This window comes from Anguilla rostrata, chromosome 4 (genome assembly GCF_018555375.3).
Source record: "Anguilla rostrata isolate EN2019 chromosome 4, ASM1855537v3, whole genome shotgun sequence".
Lineage (NCBI taxonomy): Eukaryota > Metazoa > Chordata > Actinopteri > Anguilliformes > Anguillidae > Anguilla > Anguilla rostrata.
This window is the reverse complement of record NC_057936.1, coordinates 55,376,906-55,398,505: the sequence shown is the minus strand read 5'-3', so window position 1 is coordinate 55,398,505 and position 21,600 is coordinate 55,376,906. Positions and strand designations below refer to the sequence as shown.

At 42.0% G+C, this 21,600-nt stretch overlaps 1 protein-coding gene across 1 annotated transcript; it reads right to left on the bottom strand.

Annotated features, from left to right (window-relative positions):
- Positions 1-2,854: 2,854 nt before the first annotated feature.
- On the bottom strand, positions 2,855-21,202 carry soat1 (sterol O-acyltransferase 1). The gene is made up of 16 exons (XM_064333310.1): positions 20,899-21,202; positions 18,154-18,278; positions 15,306-15,364; positions 11,145-11,308; positions 10,597-10,656; positions 10,189-10,296; positions 9,797-10,079; positions 9,072-9,150; positions 8,892-8,973; positions 8,189-8,234; positions 7,959-8,088; positions 7,672-7,769; positions 7,396-7,494; positions 6,912-7,047; positions 6,317-6,462; positions 2,855-5,626 (listed from the first exon to the last, which is right to left on the bottom strand). The coding sequence occupies exons 2-16, from the start codon at positions 18,275-18,277 to the stop codon at positions 5,537-5,539; spliced, it is 1,704 nt and encodes a 567-aa protein (XP_064189380.1). The 5' UTR covers position 18,278; positions 20,899-21,202; the 3' UTR covers positions 2,855-5,536.
- Positions 21,203-21,600: the final 398 nt, after the last annotated feature.

Sequence of the window (21,600 nt, the reverse complement as noted above, 5' to 3'; positions counted from 1 at the left end):
CTTGCATAAGGTTTGCAACCCTATTTGGTGAAGCTGAATCAAAAAGCTCACAAGGGCCTTCTCGGAAAGTAATACACATTAGACTAACGAATAACTTTCATCACAACAAGATAACAAGGTATTATGTTAAATCAAGGCAATTCAAACCTTTCGAATCTAGATTCCCTTTTATATTATTTAATAGCCAGTAGCAATCTTGCTTCCCAGTTCTATATTTTAAGATCCTCAAGATCCAGAGTACCTTTGTGGTAGCCAACCTATCCATCTAGGAACTACATTAACATTACTTAAGTAGGTCGATAGGTGCTAGTTAGGCTTGATGTAGTTAGCAAGCCATTGTTGTGCCAGGGGGGTTTGTTGAAGACACCATTACACATAGGCAATGCAAATGTGCCCTCTGATCAATAAAACATGCAATGATTAAACCTATCAAAGCCATTGTTCGCTGGCCATCAAATCATCAAAAGTCCAGCTGCAACAATACCAAAATAAAAAGTTAGCTCACATTAAATTGTTTTTTTGTTAAATTGGATTAAAGATAAACTCAAGTGACCTCATAACGAACTGTAAAAATAGACATCCCCACATGCCACTGAGTTGGTGATCCACAAAACTAGTTAGCTAATAAAGAAAGACTGTCTAAATATTTTCCAAAGATGCTAAACTAAAATCAACGTTAAGTCGCTGGCATTATCCAATTTAATTATTTGAAAATACTAAAATGCTAGTAAACTAACACGACATGTAATCCCACTGCAATAGCTAAATCAGAAAAATGACTCGACCAACTAGCTAGCGAGAACTTGTCACACTACCATCACTAATGGCAGTTAATTAACAAGACGTTACAGCTACTTAAAACCTCAGGGTTGGTCTCATACCTAGAAAGCAAGTGCAGTAAAATTTAAAAAAAGAAAAGAATTCGCAGTCCGCTAGCGTGCCAGTGGAATATGAAGTTATCGTTGGCGAACCTTGCTAGCGTCACTGGACTATATGAACAATATATAGCAAGTTATATGGCGCATACACTTTAGCTACAGTTTTTAAAAAACAAAACTGTTACGCGCACAAATCATAACTAGCTAAAGGTCTGTAGTTGGTCAGCATGGCTGACTACCAAACCAACAAAGAATTGGCTAGCTAACTAGCTTAGCTACTTCACAAAGAACCAGCTAGCTACCCGACGATAGCTAAGCAGAATCCTGGATCACCGTGGGATAGAAGGAAGTTAGCAAGCGAGCCAGATGTCGGTCGCTAGCTTACGTTAGCTTGCTAGCTATATCGATACTTAGTGCTGGCTCCATGTGAAGCCAGCTATCTACTGGATGAACATTAAACACCACTGCTTGCTCTTGTATTTCCACGAACTCCGCCAGTTAATCATTTCATGGGAATATCAAGTTACCTGAATGCTGTGTGAATATATTGATCCCCGGATCAGGCACGCTGACAGCGACAGCCCTGCCTGGTGGCGTTCCGGTAGTGGAAGCTTCCCTTGGTCTTCTCCCGGCGCTGCTGCCACGGTTCGTCCTTCCTTGGTGCTGCTGTTGCGACTGCGGTTGAGAAGGCTGGATCCCCGTAGAAGCCCCTTCCCCGACGCGGCCTACCTGTTGTCCCATATTCCCAATTATGAGTAGTGATCCGCGGGACGTAACCCACCTCCCTTCTGGATCACATCCCCCAACGGCGGAATGGCCTATTCGGAATTGTATTCCTCAAACCCTTGCAGCCTCACTAGCAAGCTAGCTAACGTGTAGTTTCACCAGCTAGCTAGATCCCCCCTCCCCGACACAAACCCACCTTGCTTCCAACAGTAACTATCGATCGTGTAACAAATTGGTTTATCCAACGATAAGACTGCGGTCAACTGAATAACGAGGCGGCACCGTTTTATTCCCTCGGCCCAGAATGTCTAGCTAGCTAATTCCTTCAGGGTCGTTCCGTCTTCCTCCGGCCACTACGCGCCCCCTCCGCAGCCGCCATCTTTACCGCAGAACAGCGCTCACTTAGCATTGGAGAGTCCACTATTCGGATCACTGATCTGTACGCCAGATCCGTTCGCTATGGTTTACGAAGACCTCCCAGCCACTAGGTGGAAAACTAAGGGTAGGGAAGAAAACCACAACCAAGAACTTCAATGGGCGTTGTTTGATAGCGTCGCTTTTAGGAAGATAGCGTGCTTGGGAATTATTTAATTTAGCTGCTTATCTTTGGTGCATGAGTCATGCAATATACGACTTAGTTATTTTGCTCAACATACTAAAGACAGCATTGCATTTCAGTGGTATTACTCCTCACGAGTGGAAAAATGGAAACCTTGCATTTATGTCCAAAGAGGAAACACCAGGTGGCACCACCACACTTCATCCTCAACCTTGTGGTGTGTCCATTGTGGTTAACCTTAGTAACTTTCTGAAAGGTTAAATTAGTTCATATCACTTTTCTGATGCGACTACCTCACTTTCATTCCCAAGAGACCAGATATCTTACATCTCACTGAGCATGATGTGTTGCCCTGAGTTCTGATTTTGTCAAGCGGCCCTCCAATATTCTCACGGAAGTTCACTAGATGCTCTTTAGAAGTTGGAACTTGGAAGAGGAGTGCATTACGCATTCACGCACATCAAACGCGCCTCTTCATTCCAGTATTATACGTTGTAGCTAGCAATCGTTCTCCACGGCAATAATCAGCCATTTCATTAATAACCAACATGGAACTCAACAGAACATTGCTTTCCTTTGGAGGGCACAAATAATCCTGTTGAGAGAGAATTAATATTTCTGTATACAATACCAAATCTCCAAGTTATTGTGGCCCAATGTACCCGGGAGGAAAAAAAAAACAAGTTCTGTATTTAGGACATTAATCTTTTTTTTATTCAAAGAACAATCAATGTCTTTGGCTCAGATGTGCCAATAAGCCTTTTCATTACATTAGTAATCTATAACATAATTTATTCTTACAGATATATTCTTGACTTAATATAAAACACTGTGGCAAAACAAGTTTATTTTCCCCAAATTTAAAGTGCAATGCTACAAAATCACAATTTCAAATCATATGAAACTCCAGAACATTGCACTAGATAACTGAAGTTGAAAATACATTTATCATAATTCTAACCTCTATACAGTAACATAAGTTTCATCAGAAACAAAATCAACTTTAGTACTCTTACTGGTTTACAATCTTATTTCAGGCAGTTTAAAAATGCTTTTTTTAAACATGCATATTAACAATAAAAATAATTCAATATCCTGGTTAGCACCTTAATCTGACAAATCTGAAGTGGATGAAAAATTATCCTTGCTCCCACAAATTAATAAAGGAAAAATGAAAACTTAAACAGGATGTTTTAAATCTATTGTACATTAATACAATAATATACTTTGTATATTACTGTATAATAATCAGTAGCCCATGAGAACAGTGAAGTTTTTTTTGTTGCCCATTTGATGCTGGGCAAGGATTTTTAAATTTATATATCTAATATGGCACCGTCAAAAAGTTGCAGTTTTCTTAAATGACCAAAAATTTCTCCATTTCCAACATGACCAATTAAAAAAATTATGCACAACCTTGTATTGTAGAAAAATATCAATATTTTACCAGTGTAATACATTTTCAGAGCATTTCAAACTTGGTCATCCAACAGTGTTTGAACATATATTTTTCATTCAAGTACATTGCAAAGAGCACATCTTCACATAAATGGCTGGACCTCCTGTGCTTATGAATGAGGATGGATTCATGGGTGGTGTCTCACCAAATATAGCTACTCACAATTTCTGTAGGACAGTAATGTAAAGACTTGTACTGATACACAGCGCCCTCTGGTGGTTGCTTTGTATTCACCTCATTAAGTGACGCGCAGAAAGACTATCAAAATCTAACACAACCAAGGCAAATCAAAAGACAATTTGTTCATCGGGTTCCCAAGTTAAACAATAAACACTACCAAATAAATACCAAATATTCCAGTACATTTGGCAAGGAACTCCATTTCCTTTAGTAAGGAAAACTGTCCCCTTACTTGCAGATCCAATTTTGCAGTTTAAATTTGTATACCATGAAGGCAAAGGTCCAGTAGTGCAATTCAGCTGTGATTTCATTAATATTAACAAAGAACTCAAAACTAAGCTGCAGAAGAAATCGTCACACAATTGTACAGAATTTAAACTCAGAGTACATGACAATACCAGCTTACCAATAAACATACTTTTGGCACAAACATGAATACAATTATTTTATCAGCCACAAGTTAACACAATTATACTGGTAACATCACTGCAGCCAGCTGCAATTATTATTACATATTTCCCCGAGCATACAGGTACACGAGTGAAATAAAAGTGGAATATAACAACTTTAAGTATTGCTTTGGAAGGACTCCAAACACCAGATTCCCATCTATCATGGACAAATCTTCACATGCAAATAATTCTGACATCTATTGTGACATCACATTTTCATTTTTTCTGGGAAAGGCAGACATAGGCTGGTTCAAACCCACAGATTTGATGGTCGCTGAGCTTAAAAACATTTCAAGCTGCACTTTAGTTTAAAAATAAAAACCGAGAGTAAGACATGATCGGGTAGAGACTGAGGCAAGCTCACAGACAGGATTTAGGTTTGAATGGAAAAAAAATTAAGCGAACAAAACAGAACAGTGTTTTAACAGAACGGATGATAGCGCTGTATCATGAGTGAGTTGTGGGGTGTTCTCTGAGTGCAGTGGGGGGGGGGGGGGTATTGACACCCCATGGGTTTGGCAGCTCTGTTCATTACGACCAGTTCAGTCAGCTTCTTCACACTAGTATGGCTAACAGACAAAAAACTCCAGTCATTTATATTCAAGTTTTCAGAATAATGCAAAAGGGGTAACTCAGTCTCTGTAAATGTGGATTTGTTCAATTGGTTTCCAAGTTCGCCTCTCACTCAGGAAAGAACTGAGTATACACTTTAAAAAAAACAGCATTTTCTTAATTAATTTTAAAATACTCACTCAGGCGTGAACACTGAGCCCAAGGAAATGCTGCCTTTTCACAGAGGCACGTATATATCTGAGAGTTAATGCATATTTTAAGTTAAATATAATTAAAGCTACTGGAGAAATAAAAATAAAAAAACCAGGACAACATAATGAATTTCTTGAATAATTTCAAGAATAAAGAGGAAAATTAAAAAAACAAAAAATAATATAAAAAGGAAAATGCCATTTTGGACCCTACTTGAAATTGTTTAGTACACCTTAGTTTCTATAATGAGAACTAAAATGACAGAAAATGCGATAAACTTTTGAAAGGAGACTTGACATCCTTCCAAAAGGTCAGCTATATACTGCAAAACTATTTGGCTTATTATGGAACCTCCCAATACCCCACAATGCAAATACGTCCATTGGCCATAGTGCAATGAAAAAAGAGATCACAAAGGGAAATGGCAGTAGTCGTGTGAAACTGGATGAAAAGGAAGCCCTGCTCTCCTCTCCCTCACTCATTCATTTGGCTGGTGAGAGAGCTGCGCAGAGCCCAGTCACTGCTCTCTCAGGGGGGAGTCCTCAGCAGGGGCTATCTGCTGGTGACAGGTCCAGGAGCGTGGCTTCAGCAGATCCAGGAAGGAAGGCTGAAACACACACACACACACACACACACAGACAGACACACACACACACCACGCACAGATGATTGCACGAGCGGCAAAAAGACATGCAACAAACACACATTGCACCAGCAGCGACTACAGTGGAGTATTAGATTAGACACTGATTTACTGCTAAAATAGAAAAGAATATAGATTATTTATCTCCAAAATAGCCACCAGCAGCTGACATACAGTTAAGACACCACACATCATAAGAATGAGCAACATCTTATTAAAATAAAGACATGACAATAAAATAAAAAAAGGCGTATTATAATGTTACGGAGTTTGTATAACTTAATTAAGATACTACTTAACTATAAATGCTATAAATGATAATCTCCTGGTCAGGAATAGACTGTCATCTTTCATAATTTTACTGTGTGGCTGATGTGTCTTTTATAAGATCTAACAAATTAATTCCTTCATGCATTCATTATTTGTGAAATTCAGATCAGCACCTACAAATAACAGTATAAATGGAATAAGAAACTTCAACACCAATTGCTTCTGTTCGTGCGGGAAAAATCTTTCTAGATAAACACTAGACCTTTAAAATGTAAAGTGGGCACAATATACAATGTTCATATAATGCATAACTGAAGCTACATCAAGGTCACATTAACAACAGAAACAAACTGAAATGCATCATATGACGCAAGTAAGTCTTACCTCCTGCAGGGGGCAGTAGCGCTGAGCATACCACTCCTGGGAATACAGACAGATCAGGACCCCTTGGCCCAGGAAGAGTGAGGTCCACATGATCACGTTCCAGATTGGTCCCTTCCTCCGATCGTGGAGGATGAAATTAAACACCACTGAAAGCAGTTCAGGTCAGGTGAGACGGGAAGGGGGAGGAAGAACAGACAGAGGCAGGGTGGGGGCATGAGAAAACAAAACTGCCATTACAAATCAAGGCAAAAGAGGGCGCTCTCTTTTATTAACAGATGTCCAGAAGGACCAGCTAAATACCCCCAGCTCTGTCCACAGATTGGCAACATGTTATGGTGCACTAATGTCCAGTGGGACGTTACCCTATGAACTTTTATGCTTATAAGACTGATTACAGATTATCGTTCAGTGAAATATTCACGTTAGCCTATGTGAATTTCACTGAACTTTCATGCATATAAGACTGATTACGCACAATCACGTTACTGCTTTCACATTGCGGAAGCCACAGTAACACATTTCAGTGGAGTGAGGAGAGGCAGAGGCTGGAGGACTTCATTCGCTGCTGTAAAGATGGAAACGTGAGAGCTCTTACTCCCGAAGCACATGAAGAGGCAGAAGAGGACGGGGTAGAAGAAGCCGAAGCAGACCGCCAGGACGTACTCGTGCACCACCGCGGACACGGTGAACACAAACAACATGGCCGTCGCCCGCAACCGCTTCCCTGACATCTGCGGGGGTGGGGGAAGAAAACAAACAGAGGAAGGGAAGAAAGGGGTGTGTTACTTATCGTACTGTACACTGTACACTACTGCAAAGTAAGTACTTGTTTGACCTGTACCACTAGTCGGGTACTCCCTCCATAAAAAGGCAAGTTGTTAAACTTGCAAAAACTTGCCCTGTCAAAGACGGTGTAAAAACCAATGATGTGAAACTGAATGTTTATGGACTGCTTTTTAACCATTTTCAGACAACTTATTGACGTGCAAGCATAGCATAAATTCCAGCAACAAATACAAAATAAAAAATGGAACATCACTATACATGGAGTTTGTGGAGACAAATGGCAAACAACTCACCCATAGGAAGTCCCGGTATATGTAATTATATAGCCAATCATGTACTACGACATTCCAGGTCCTGTAGTAATTGGCGTAAGATGTAGAGTTCCACCAATCCTGAGCATTTAAACAGACACACAGACGCACAGTCAGAGAGATATAAACATTTTCTTCACGCTCCTCAGTGTTGTTCAGCACACAAGCTCACTCAGTGGGATTGAATCCAATGTGATATCAGCAGTTAGCAGTGTCACTACCAGACAGGAAATGAAGGACATGTTTTTCCCAGCCTACCTTGTAAAACATCCTGTCGGCGAACCGCAGCATCTCTGCAAAGGCATTGAGCCAGCAGTGCAGGAAGGCGAAGAAAGCCAGGAAGAGAACCAGCACCCCTACAGCGAGAGAAACCAACAGAGCTCAGCTGGAGGCTGCGAACATCAACACGAACTGGAACTAGCATCCTTCACATTAGCGCTCTAGTTCCGATTTTTAAAAGTTCAGACTTTTAAAAAGCGGTTCCCGGCCAGCCGTGCTCTGCCCCGGCGGACTCCGCGTCAGGGGGTGCGCGGGATGGGGCGTACCTGGCAGGATGGAGTTGAAGACGCAGAGCACCATCACCCGCAGGTCGAAGAGCTGCAGGTTGATGCTGCGGAACTGCGGGATGCAGAGGCGCACGAAGACGTAGTACGCGTAGAACAGGCAGCCCAGCACCTGCGATCACAAACACGTCTCACCACCCGCGCCTGCTACGGCCTTACTCAGCTCAGTGACAGATACTGCTGCTGCAGCGATGCGCATTCACAAACCGTACCTGTAAAAACTTACTGGCCACATAACCCCACCTGATGACTGGATTCCTGAAAAGCAAAATGAAAAGTAAAGCTTGTATGGTTGCAATGTAACTATGACACCCCTACAGAGCAGAGACTAGGAATTAGTGTATGACGCCATAGAGTTTTTCCGTGGTGTGTTTAACTGAGGTCAACCTGTCCTTAAGCTGTAGTTCAGTGCAGTAAACATAGGCTTGAGTCAACAGGGACCACTGTGGGTCCATTTTGGGTGAAGGTGTGAGAATGTCATAAGCTAATCGTAGAGAATGGCAAAGGTTTTGCTGACCCAGGAGCTCTTTTAAAATATCAAACTGCAAGAGTGTGAAAACTTCCCAAAAACCTTTTAACTTAAAACCCCATTTGTGGTGTCATTATTTGTATTTATACTTAGTCTTACTTTTTTAAATTGAACAGAATGAACCCTGCTCCAAAATGCTCCACATCAAATGGAGAAAACAAAGAGAATGCAGGGCCTTTGGAAAAGGCCAGAAGACTGGGCTGGCATAGGAAAGAGACATCACAACATAAATCCTGTCTGCGCAACAGTATGAAACTAGCACTTACATGCAACACTAATTTCAATATCATCAGAATGTGCTAAAAGCTCATTTAACAGGGTCACAGACATCCAGCACCTGCTCTTCAGGAAGACCCAGGGCGCTCAGATTCCCATGGCGAGCTCACCTGGGGTAACTGTCTCTGTAGATGAGCGTAGGGGCGAAGAGGAAGTACAGGTACTGAGTCACCTGGGGGATGACCACGGGACCTGGGGGACGAAAGGGCAGCACGCCATTTACATCACATTAACGATCAGGCAGCTGGGCTCCGGCACAGTAGATAACAGTGCACTGCCGAATGTCTTACTGTTCTTGCTCTGCGCAGACGCCAGCACCCTTGGGACATTCTCCCTGACGAAGGAATGCGTCTTCATCAACAAACGAACCTGCAGGGAAAGAGCAAGGTCTTCCTGATATCAACTGTGACCCACCACGCATCAACAACAGCCCAAACCCTGAAGCACCAAATGCAGTGCAGTATCTGTTCTATGAGGGTATCAGTGCTCAATGTGACAGAGCAGTATCTGTTCTAGGAGGGTCTCAGTGCAGTATCTGTTCTAGGAGGGTCTCAGTGTTCAGTGTGACAGTGCAGTACCTGTTCTAGGAGGGTCTCAGTGCTCACTGTGACAGTGCAGTACCTGTTCTAGGAGGGTCTCAATGCTCACTGTGACTGTGCAGTACCTGTTCTAGAGGGTCTCAGTGCAGTACCTGTTCTAGAGGGTCTCAGTGTTCCCTGTGACTGTGCAGTACCTGTTCTACAGGGTCTCAGTGTTCACTGTGACTCTGCAGTACCTGTTCTCGGAGGGTCTCAGTGTTCACTGTGACTCCGCAGTCCCTGTTCTAGAGGGTCTCAGTGTTCCCTGTGACTGTGCAGTACCTGTTCTAGGAGGGTCTCAGTGTTCACTGTGACTCCGCAGTCCCTGTTCTAGAGGGTCTCAGTGTTCACTGTGACTGTGCAGTACCTGTTCTAGAGGGTCTCAGTGTTCCCTGTGACTGTGCAGTACCTGTTCTAGGAGGGTCTCAGTGCAGTACCTGTTCCAGGATGACGATGAAGCGGGAGGCAGGAGGAAAGCCGTTCCTCAGTACCACGTAGGTGGGCAGGAAGCCCAGGCCCAGGCCCTGGTAGAGCAGGAAGGCTGCCCCGGCCAGCACGGACAGCAGGGTGCCGCGCCGCGACGCCTGGTACTGACTGGCCCACAGGTGGAACAGGCCGTACGGAACCACCAGCGCCGACAAGAACATGCACAGCCACGTGGACACCACCAGGGGGAGCTGTCCGAACGCGTAGACCAGCAGGTCAAAGTCCAGCACCAGTCTGGAGAGCGCGAGGAGGAGCAGTAAGGAATGAGGTGAGGGGGAGACGCAACGGTATTAAAATGGTGGATACTGTCTGAATTCCATTGGATGACTCGACGGTGACTCGCCTGCCCTCATCAATGAAGTCCACCACCAGGGTGCTGAGGATGAAGAGGATGAGCACAGCGATGAACATGTGGTAGATGGTGCGAATGTGGTTCACCTCAAACAGTTCACTGTGGGGGAGAATGGGAAACGCATTAGTATTTTTATATTTTTATTTTTAATTACGAATTTATTAATCCATATATAAGCAAAAATACAAAAATATTTCTAAATGGATACACACGGTCATATTCTGTCTACACATGTACAGTACAGTAGGGGCAGACTGCAGTTATGTTATCTTGGTTTATGTGTATGGTCTTGGTCTTGGTCTGAATTATTCCTTTCTATTAAAGTCAATGTATATGAAAACTGCACTGGGGTGCTCAGTCACACGACCTGGTGACCTCGCACCCGAGCACTGGACTCACTCCAACAGAGAGCGGCGGACCACAAACTGCTTGCCTTGATCCGGAGGGGTCCGCAGCTGCCTGCAGGGGCAACGACAAACATCACTAAACCCAGATCTCAGCAGGGAGCCAAGGACAGACAGCATGGCACAGAGAAAGAGAGACAGAGTGGGACACACTGACAGAGTGAGAGAGAGGGCACACAGCTCAACAATATACAGGCTGAGATAAAGGGAGCTCAGCCAATCATGTGACTGAGTCAACGTTCACCCCATTTGGTTTTTAAAGAGTTAATACTGGGAAAGTTCATTTCACTGACAGAATACATTATTGCTGTAAAGAAGAAAATGTAATGGTCGATAGTGGTTGCATGCTTCATAAAAAGAACTTCCTTCTTGTAATTTCCTGACCTATGAGGACAGAGCATTCCTAATTTTTGCACAAAAGAGTCACAGAGATGAGATGTCTTGCCCAACGTACGCTAACGTCATTGCTTTTACACTGTTCTATTGTGTGCGGTACGTTTGCCACGAAGGCAGAGACTGAGGGAGCTGGAGACAGGGCCGCACCCAAACTTGAGCTTGCTCCTCTCCTTATCGGACAGCGCGGGGGAGAAGGAGGAGGAGGAGGAGAACACTGCGGGGGGGTCCAGACAGGCCGACTCCTCTATGAGGCTGTCCACAAACTCGTTCACCTGGGAGTCCAGCTGCTTCATCAAGCCGGCCTTCAGGTGCTAAAACCAGGGAGAAAGATGTCACCGTTAGTTAAATGTGGCAGGAACTGCATCTGTTCTGTTAAAGTCCGTCATGAATAGCGACACAAACACAAGATCACCAAGGGGGAACACACTCAGCCGAAACTCAGTAAGACTCTCAACAAGATTTAATAAAGCACTAAATCCAGCACAAAAACAGACAATTCGCAAAAATGTCTTTCCTTTGTAAAAATTATGTTCTTATGAGACCCTGAATACCTGTTTTAATTATTGGTTCATTATTAAAAATATAGCGCCAAAATGGCCATAGACCATTTAAAAGGCTTCAGTAATGTAAAGGATTTGTTAAAACAAGTCCTAACACTGTATTAGAAGTCACTTTAAAAACGATCACTGTTCCAAATGTGTTCATACTTCAGAGGTTCTACTGTATGTCTTACATGTAATCACCTTTCTCTCTGACCATGAATTAATATCTGAAAATCAGCCATGGCTAAACTGTATTTTGTGCAGAATAAAAACCTACATTGAGAGATGGATGTTCATTAGTTTCACCGGCATTGGAAATGAACAAAATGCAAACAAGGAAAAACACAACAACCATCCAGCTCCTAAAGATGTGTGTGGACACTTCTACTGGGAAATACCATGTTTAAGGTGACACACAGTAAGAGCTGAGAGAGTTACTGGTAGAAAAGACAGAACTGGCTTGTCTGTTCTCATGATGACAGCTTCCTGTTTGCACTTCCTTCAAGATGAGCGTGGAGTGGGGGAGAGGGACATGAGACAGGAGGCAAAATACTTCTTCCAGCTACACAGTGTTTCCTGTGGAATTGATCTCTTGGTGTGGTGGTGGGTGTCTGAAAGGGGGGGGGGGGGGGGGAGGCGGGGGTGTAGCAAAGGCAAAAAAGTGTAAGACTATGAAAACATAACCTCGAGACTTTTTTTTAATATCTAAATCTATCTTTTAGCTCTGACGAGCTCTTGATACAAGGAATAGCAGTTTGCATGTATTTTAAAACCATAAAAGGTTTGTTAACCCTTGTATTGTTTGTAAATATTGAAGCAAAATAGGCCTGTATTTGAGTTATGGTGGGGTGAGAACAATTAAAAGAGCACATTGTCCATCTAGAAGTTCTATCTTCAAGAATAGAGGACTATATAATCAAAATTGATATTCAAGAAAAGTTACATATTGCACTTTAAAAGGGACGCTTTTCTGCTAAATTAACTCAATTACCATAACAAAATGGTACTTAGTTAGAATGTTCTATCTTTTTATTTAACAACATAATTTGAGCTGGGTCCACATTCAAAGCCCTCTCTCTCTCTGTCTCTCTCACACTCAATGACAGAGTTTACATGCATTGTCCGTGCAAAAAAAAGGAAAAAGTGAGAAAAATGGCTTTAAAAATTCTGTTCTGTTACATTCTAATTCTACTGAGAAGCATGATACAAAAATTTCCTAACTAACTTAGACGCTTGATTAATGTATTTTTTATTAGCTAGTTTTATCTGTATTCATTTCTGGACACTGCAGCAGCTTGTGAGACTGCTCCTCTCGTTATAATCATAATCGTCATTAGAATGCAGCCCTCTTTGTCAGCTGTAGCAACTGTAGCCTAACTCTCAGTTTTGCTACCTCACTACATTCACAAAACCTTAAAAATAAACACTTTCCCTTTCGTTTTCATGGGAAAAAAATCACCATGTTGTAGTATGGAAATCGAAGTAGTTGAATCACTCAAACATTTTAAATGCCCTTTAAAAAAAAAAAAAAAATTCGCGCTGTTTTGGCGATTTGCCAACATTTTGCGGTCGTTATAACAGTAGCTCTAGATTTAAAAAAAAAAAAATTGTAGGCACGTACGTAGCGCAACTGAAACAGGTTCGGCTTCGGCTCAAACAAACACTGTTTATTTTCAGATAACGTTACATATTTATCACATTTATTTTTTACTTGTCCGATCAGACAACTGCATGAGGCATTCCACTTGCCCGAACGGAGTTATAATCCGCCAGTTGTCATCACCGAATGATAGTTAACGCCAGTGCTTGAGATGGGCAGGAGCTGTCGGGACTTGTATACGAGTACCGACTCTTCTTTTGATTACCAACATTAATTTATTTTAAACAGTATGTATTTTGAGGAGTAGGTACCGGCACTTATTTTGGCCCAATTAAAACACTGGTTAACACTGGTATTTTTGTAATATTTGAAGCGTCGCTACCTACCTTTTCCTTGTCTTTCGGTGGCTGAAGAAAAAAAAGTGACGCTTTGACAGACCGTGCGACCTTCGCGCGCTGCAAGTCATCCGACCACCTCAGAAAGGAGCAAGCACGGAGCGCGCGGCCTAGGCCCTTTTTGAAAATAAATATGTGGACGCGACAGTATGGATTTGAAAGCGCATTTAGGCAGAAACATTTAGAAAGTTTAACATTTTTAATTTATGAATTTAGTATATACGCTATATATTTTTTTAAATTTTTTTATTATGGTGTGGGGGCAAGGATTTTGCCGTGGCGCCACGCCACGGCAAAACCTTACCAGCGGAAACGTTGCAGCTACATATTATTCATATCAAAATCGGCTCTACTCCTTCCCTGCTTCCTCTATCTCAAGACCACAGGCAGCACCTCAGACTGTAATTCTCTAGAAAGACGAAGAGGAAGTCAGCTGCTCAGTGACTCACTGGTCAAACACACTGATATCTGAAACTGCGACATCATCAGACTTCTCTCCTCACTGTACAAGCGCATAGCTGCCTCAGCATAACAAATAAAGTGCGGCCCACATAACCATTCATGCAGCACAGTCGCTCTCATATTACAGCTTCCCCATTCCATTATTTAAACGCGCAACGGTCACCTCCTGTGACCTCACTGTAAAATGCTCACATCCTCACTCTCTGCCTGGCTGACATGAATCACACAGGACACTTAAGCAATGTATTAGGAAAGAAGGTTTAATTAACGATATACTTTGTTTTTTTAATTGTTTTTTTAAAAAAAACAACTTAATCCCTTATTTGGCTTTTCTCCAAAGCAGGAATGCCCAGTCAAATGAAGAGGATTTCCCTGCTTTTCGACCCTGCAGTCCACCGGCTGAGCTGCACAGCCATTACGCTGGAGCAATGGCACATCTTACCGCCGCAGGCACCAACGTGACCGCAGGCACGCTGACCAGAGGAGTGACTAACACACAATGAGGAGGCGGTTGAGCCAAATGACATCCTTTGACGCCAATGACCCGTCACCCTGCGGGAGCCACAGACGGAACTGGCACAGTCAGCGTTTTTATTCTGGATCGTAGGGCTTATCATTGTACCAGGGACTAGTGCTTTAGCCTGCTTGTGTGACCTGAGAGGCCCTTCCTTATCTCTCTAAAACATTTACTACTCCTACTATTGACCACAGTGCAAAAACAAAGACTATTTCAGTCACACAACAAAATACGCACTACATGAGCAAGCAGGCATTTGTGTGTGCGTGCGCTCTCTCACACACTCCCACACACACACACACACCCTTTCAGTTAGTTATTAGCTCTTATTAAAACACAGTTAATGAGGCTTTCAAAGCAAAAACTAGCAATTCAAAGCAGCGTGGGAGAGGTTTATATGATCAGATTACAGCACACAGGATTACGGGAGACTTAATTAAACTCTAGGGATTAAGATCTTTGAAAGATCTTTAACAGGCTACAACGCTGTTAAAACTCACCAACTTAGTGAGTTTTAACAGCGTTAAACAGTACGATATACCACCTGCCTGCACCAAACAGGATATGATGATTGTCACGAACACAGGATGCATTCAAAATGAGGCAGAGCTCAACACAAGATCCTGCTGCAGCACAAAGTGCATGGTTCTGGCCTCTGATTTTACACTGTGACCCGCCTGTGACCACAGCTTCAGAAATACCGACTGTAGTACGTTCATCTGTTCCAACATGGTACAAGCTGTATTTTGCCGATTGCTGAACCAATGTTTTCGAGAGCGCTCAGGCCAGTACCTCCACCTTCATCTTCAGCTGCAGTTTCTTGTTGATGACGTGCTCCACCTCCATTTTTCCTGAAGTGAACAAAAAAAAAAAAAGAAAATGTTTCATGCCACAGTCTCCCAAGAAAATTTTACCTCATATATAAGGCATAAAGTAACTTTAGTCCCCTTTTAATGTCATTATTACTGCTTTGCACCTCTTTAAGCCTTTAATGTGCATACAAACACACACAGGGAAAACCAGGGGCCCATAACAAGATAGGCTGACGATACAGATAATGTATCTGGAGTAAACCGATAACAAAGTTGATGACATCAGTGAAGAATCTACTCAATAAGTGAGCAATTTCAGGTGCAAAACACAGTTAATCCTGTAGCACGGTCTGTGAACACACTGTATGCAGGAATGACTCCCGACAGAACCTAGGATGGCAAATATTTGATTAGGACAGAAGTCAACAATGCAATTTCAATTTTATGGATTACCGACAACATCAATAAGCCAGCTGGTGTGATAAACTGTTATTAAACGTCATTGAAAACTGAATCTTGTGTGGATAACCATAACCAAAAGATCAATGGTTGCAGATAAATGAACTAAACCAGTACTTTAATTAGACTACAGGCCAGATTCTAGGAGACATACTCACTAATCTATGTGTATATTGGTATATGTTCAGTTTAATAAACACCAATATTGCAAAAACACAAGCGTGAAATCAAAGTTAGGCATACCATTTGCACTTACAGCTCTACTGCTCATAGCCTCACATAAGGTCCTCATACGAAACATAGAATTCAATGGGACAGAGCTGGGGGAGGACTGGACTGGGTTTTTTAAATTTTTTTAAATTTTTTTTTAAAACCTTTTCTTTGTGAAGAGTATCATACAGATACAATGTCCCCAACAGCCCTATAAAGCCTGCACGCTTATCACTGAAGACTGTCCTTGGTTAGAGACCCTCGCTACAGCACAGGAGCAGATAGGGGCTCACCAGGGTTCGCAGGGGGTTAATGAACTGTTAATGAAAGGTTAAGGAGGGGCTACTCGAAGTTCACTCTGGGTCAGCACTGAGAGTATAGGAAAACCAGGCAGGCGAGGAGTGGCGTAACCTGGCTGTTGACAGCCAAATTAACACTATCAAAGACTGCCTGTGCTCAGAGGCAGGAAGTTTGTTTTTCGCAGTTAAACTGGTACGAACTAGCCCATGACTCAGAGACGCACAACCTCAGAATTTACATGCAAGACAGACTAATCCATTGGTCAAATCTGGGGTGGGAAACTCCAGCCCCGGAGGGCCAGTGCGTACTCAAGTTTCCACTAGGTACCCTGGGTCATTCAGCTAATTGGTCATGTACACCAACACCGATTCATTCATAGATTAGACCACAATAAAACGCTTCAATACAGGCCCACAGCACATGAACGTTCATCAGCTGATGTTCATGTCACTGAATGAGGCCAAAATGTCATGTAAATCATTGGGCTAATTAAATAATTAAGGACAGAAGCTGGTTTGAAATCCAGAAACAAATATGGCCCTCATCTGGCACTGATAATACTGTGAAGTGTTGGAATACTTTATCTCTCACAGAATTTAATTTACACACTATATTTAAAGACCATAAAACAGAGGTGTTCTTAGGTTTGACATCATATCCTCTGAAATCAATAGGACTGGAGACCAAAGGTTAAAAACACGTCTGTTTGCATCAGTGAGATACAGATGTGAAGAACAGCGGGACAGCCACTGAACAGGATCTAACAAACACAATTCCCTGTGGCAGAGATACAGTTTAAAATTCACAAGTGTTTCAAAAGGAGAGAACTGAGACAAAATTTGATAATTCTGTGTCAAATCAATCACAGTAGATAAAATTCTATCAGACAAAGCTTCTTTTCATGAACAACAAAGGTTGAGTCAAATGTTTTTTTTATTTAATTTTTCATATCGAAGGTCAAGACAAATCCTGTGCAAAGTGGAGAGTTGAAGTGCCACACAGAGAAAGTCCATTTAGAGGCAAGCACTTGAGCGAGATAATGACTAACTTAACTTTAGCTTTAACTGTCAGTCTAGTTCAAGGCAGGCCAAATCTGCAGTCTCTTACGTTTGAGATGAGACACAGTGTTGCAGCCACACTAAATAAAATAATGATACATAACAAAGGAAAATGATTCAAACTTGTTGAAAACACACAGGGCATGTAACAGCAATACCCACAAAAGGCTGAGTGACATAACCAGTTGTGCAGAACTCACACATACAGAATACATCTGACCTGTGTTACTGCTTGTCCTCACCCTTTACATTTCATCATGTAAAGATTCAGATTCACTTATCCAGAGCGACTTGCACAGCATAGATGGATATTTATTGAAGTAATTCAGCTTAAGTATTTTGTTCAAAGGTTTAACAGTGCAAATCATGAAAATCGAATTTGAGGTTAAAAGGCCAGTTCCTGCTACACTGCTTCCTGTAAATAAACAGTGTGTCAACCCCACGCTCTCAAATTTGCTCACTGAGACTCAAAGCAAACAGTGCAAATGTTCACCCTTAGTCACAGATGGCACACCTACCAAGTTCCCTACCCTCGTTCTGTAAAGAAACCAGCAATCAACAGACTCCACATTACACATATTTACACTGCTCCTGTGTGTGCCAGCAGTGGACCAATGCTCAACACTCATTTTTATCGGTGAAGCAATCACCAACAGTTGGATCATAACAGCTAAAGGCAGACTACTATAAATGGTGAGGTGACCAGGAAGCCATCATCAGCACCTCATTGTGATTACCAGCATGTCAAATTAGTACCTCCAAAACCACAAATCTGCTGACAAGGAAGGGGGTTTCCCTCACCATTGCTGGTTATCCGAGGATCGCCATTGCTGCTGCTGCTGCCGCTGTCATCCCCATCCAGGACCCCGGGCATCCTGGGAGCCACCCTGCGGCTACGCAGGCCGATGCCTTCGCTGTTCGCCATCCTGCAGGGAGCCACACACATTCAGGTCATCGCACACTTTTTAAACCTCCGCCATCTCCTCCACAAGCCAGGGCACTCAAAGCCACCCTGACTGCACCTACATCAATATAATCCCCCAAGTTATGAATGGAGCTGTGTCAAATTTTCATTTGCAAACTGGTCAAAGTTTGGATCTAAGTCATTAGCTCATCCTAAATGGTGAACATGTTTACCGTGACACATGACAAAGTATATAAGCCACAACCACACCCTCAGTATTTCCGAAAATCACCTTCTGATTTTAGTATTTAAAGCATCAGAAAAAAATCCAAACGTTCCTGTGGAGCAGCTCATCCCACCTCCTTATATCTTGCCAACATTTCAGTTTTAAATTTAAGTAGGAAGACATGTCAGTGCTTCCACAATACCATGCCGATGTGGATAACAATCCGTTTGATTAAAAAAAACCTATAGGTTTTAGTAAACTAAAAATTACAAAGCAAATGTGTAAACTTTTAAAGTAAAATATGTAAAACAGGCAAGCCATTTTAACCCACATCATAAGACTGAAACGTAGAAGCGATCAGCTTCCAGAGTGAATGGCCAAGTGGTGTGAAACACTGCCTATTTAGCTCTGTGAAACAGTGGCCTATGTTTTTGACCATTGCCAGGAAGGGGCAGTAGAGATGTAATCATTTTAAACAACCTGCATGGGTAGTGTGTTTCTAACAGAGGGGAGATGTCAGATCTGTCAAAGGCAGTATGGGTTACCTGCAATCGAGAGCTGGGTACATCACTCAGTCATTACCTTCCTACAGCAGCAACTGGCTGCATTTCCAACAACAAAACACTGCTCAACATCTACAGGCAAAAATAATGGTGAGTTTAAAATTTTAATGCCTGCAGGTAAAATTTCAACCCCAAATAGTGAGCACTCACACTCAAGCAACCCAGGAGGCAGGGCAGGGAAAGAGTCCAAGATAAAGTGTGTAAATTAATAAATAACTATTGCGTCAAAAACATGACTTCGCTCAGTTTTATTATGCAACTGCACAAATCAATGTTTTTGTCAAAGTGACATTTTACAATTCACGTTTGTAGATAAAACAAGATTCAGTTCTTAGTATAGCTGTATCAGAACATTTATCTTGGAAGCATAGCGCTTTTTTACTGCCAAAGTGGTTTTTTTTTTTTTTTTTTTTTTAAATAAACAAATGAGAAAAAAAAAGATTTCAATACACGTCCAAGTTTCAATCCAAAGAATTTAATACAAAGTAATACTAAAACACGACCAGGACGAAAGAACCAAGAAATGACACAAATTGAAAACCTACGTTAACATAAGAATAGCATTTGTAATCTACAGCCTTGAAGTGACCACCTGTGCTCTAGGCTAAAATATTCTACTTGATTTCACTATGTGGCATTAACAAGAAAAACCTTGGAAGTTTCCATTTTCATAAGAACTGCAATTACGACTCAGCGTGAGACTTGCTCATTGTACCTGACATTTACGCAATGATTTAGGAAAATTTGGGGAACAAAAACTGGTTTAATTTAGCTACGCAATGACCAAGGTTATAAACAAAGAATCTAAACAGTCTGAGTGAATCTTAGAAGATATCTAACTTTAGATATTTGTTATCAGCCGGATGAGCGTTTGTAGCTGCCTTTTCACTTCACACGTTAACACCTGTTTGGTAGTAGGTGCGCATGACGAATATTAAAACAATATTAGCATCTTAGCCTACGTGACAAGACAGCAGCAACGTAAACTGGCTGATTTACTACGTCCAATGTCATTTGATTGGATTCATTTAATTAACGTTCAACATAATGGCATATGACAAGCCAAGTTAGCCAAGATTCAATTGCGCCACTTCAAAAACACACAAAATCAAACGTAACAATTTAGTGAATATCAACTAATTTGGGTATCGTTATCATAAATGTAATAATAAATGTTTTCAGTCACAAGTCCGTTAACTAGCGGAGCCTTGTAGCTAGCTAGCAGAAGCACTAGCACCAAGGCACTAGCACTAGCACTGCACGCGTTGAACAGTTTGAGTTGTTGACAGTTCTATGTACTACAGCGATTTGCTAGCGATTTGATAGCTAAACAGGTCAGGTAGACCTATGTGAATACAGTTTATGTGAATTACAGTTAAATGTCTTGCTTTCAGGCCTGTGTTCACGGTGTACTTCTGTATGAGAAAACCGTAACATGCAGCCAATTAAGTCGATTAACTCAACCAAAGAAAGCATGTTTCGTTAGATTTAACGTTACTATCCTATCTTACTACCACCTGTAAAATAATGTTTGATGTTAGCTACCTAGCTATCATAAGCCCTCCGACTGGTGTTGCTGGCTACCCATCATCACTGACACGGTAACAAATGTCCTGGTTTTCGGGGACAGCGTGCGTAGCGCGTTTACCCAAACACAGCGTGGAACGAAAAGGCTATTTAAGGTACCGAGGAAACAAGCTAGTACCGCCATCACTACTCTTTCAGTGTGTTCTCAAATATGACCATAACTTGCATGTGTAATCTTTAGCTAACGTTAGCTAGCTGGTCCATTTCCCCAAAATACTGAATAAACTATCGCGTACAATAGAAATCACACAATTGTTGATACTCACGTGTCACACTATTAACCACGTTTGTAATTTTTCCTCTGGAAAAAAGTAGATAACTGGCTAATTATTTCGGCTCACCACCGGCACATCTCTTGTTTCGATTGACTGTTGAGAAAAACCAGACTTCAACAAGCAGATACCCTCTTTCCTGATTTATCCGTTTACCGCTCCGCCTTCCACAGCGCAAAACGATACGTACCGCTAGGAGGCGATAGCAAAGCCCAACCATTTATTTATACCAGAGCATCCGTCAACGTCAGCGTGGATGCCAGATTGATAACGTTTTCAATGTAAACGCCAAGTTACTCACGCATACAAAGCACAGTCTATTATAGGTCATTCATTAAAAATTGCTAAATCTAGGCCTGCCATCAGTACCGGATCTAGACTGCTGTGATTGGTGAAGCCTGCATTTTATTTACGCAGATAAGACGAGCCAAAACGGAGGGACAAATACACTGCGTTCTATAAACACAGTTATTGGTCGGACATTTGTGTTTTTTATTGGTCATAATATTTACACAGCCATTCAATATCAATGTTATTTGGCTAACAAATCTAACGGCAAACAGAGAGCGAGCTGCGCGTAGCCTACACAAGTTAGGAGAACTCCGGCCCCCCAAGTTATTACATAATTCGTGGTGAGTAGCTCAGCGGAATGGTTTCTAAAAATGTGAACCATTTAAGAAACGCATGTGGACTAAA

Excerpts from the sequence above, each read along its gene's own strand:
- soat1 (XM_064333310.1), bottom strand. The coding sequence starts at position 18,277 with ATGGCGAACAGCGAAGGCATCGGCCTGCGTAGCCGCAGGGTGGCTCCC. Across the intron at positions 10,657-11,144 it reads AGGAGCAAGCTCAAGTTTGG|GCAGCTGCGGACCCCTCCGG; the intron begins GTGCGGCCCTGT and ends TTGCCCCTGCAG. Across the intron at positions 10,080-10,188 it reads GACTTCATTGATGAGGGCAG|ACTGGTGCTGGACTTTGACC; the intron begins GCGAGTCACCGT and ends CGCGCTCTCCAG.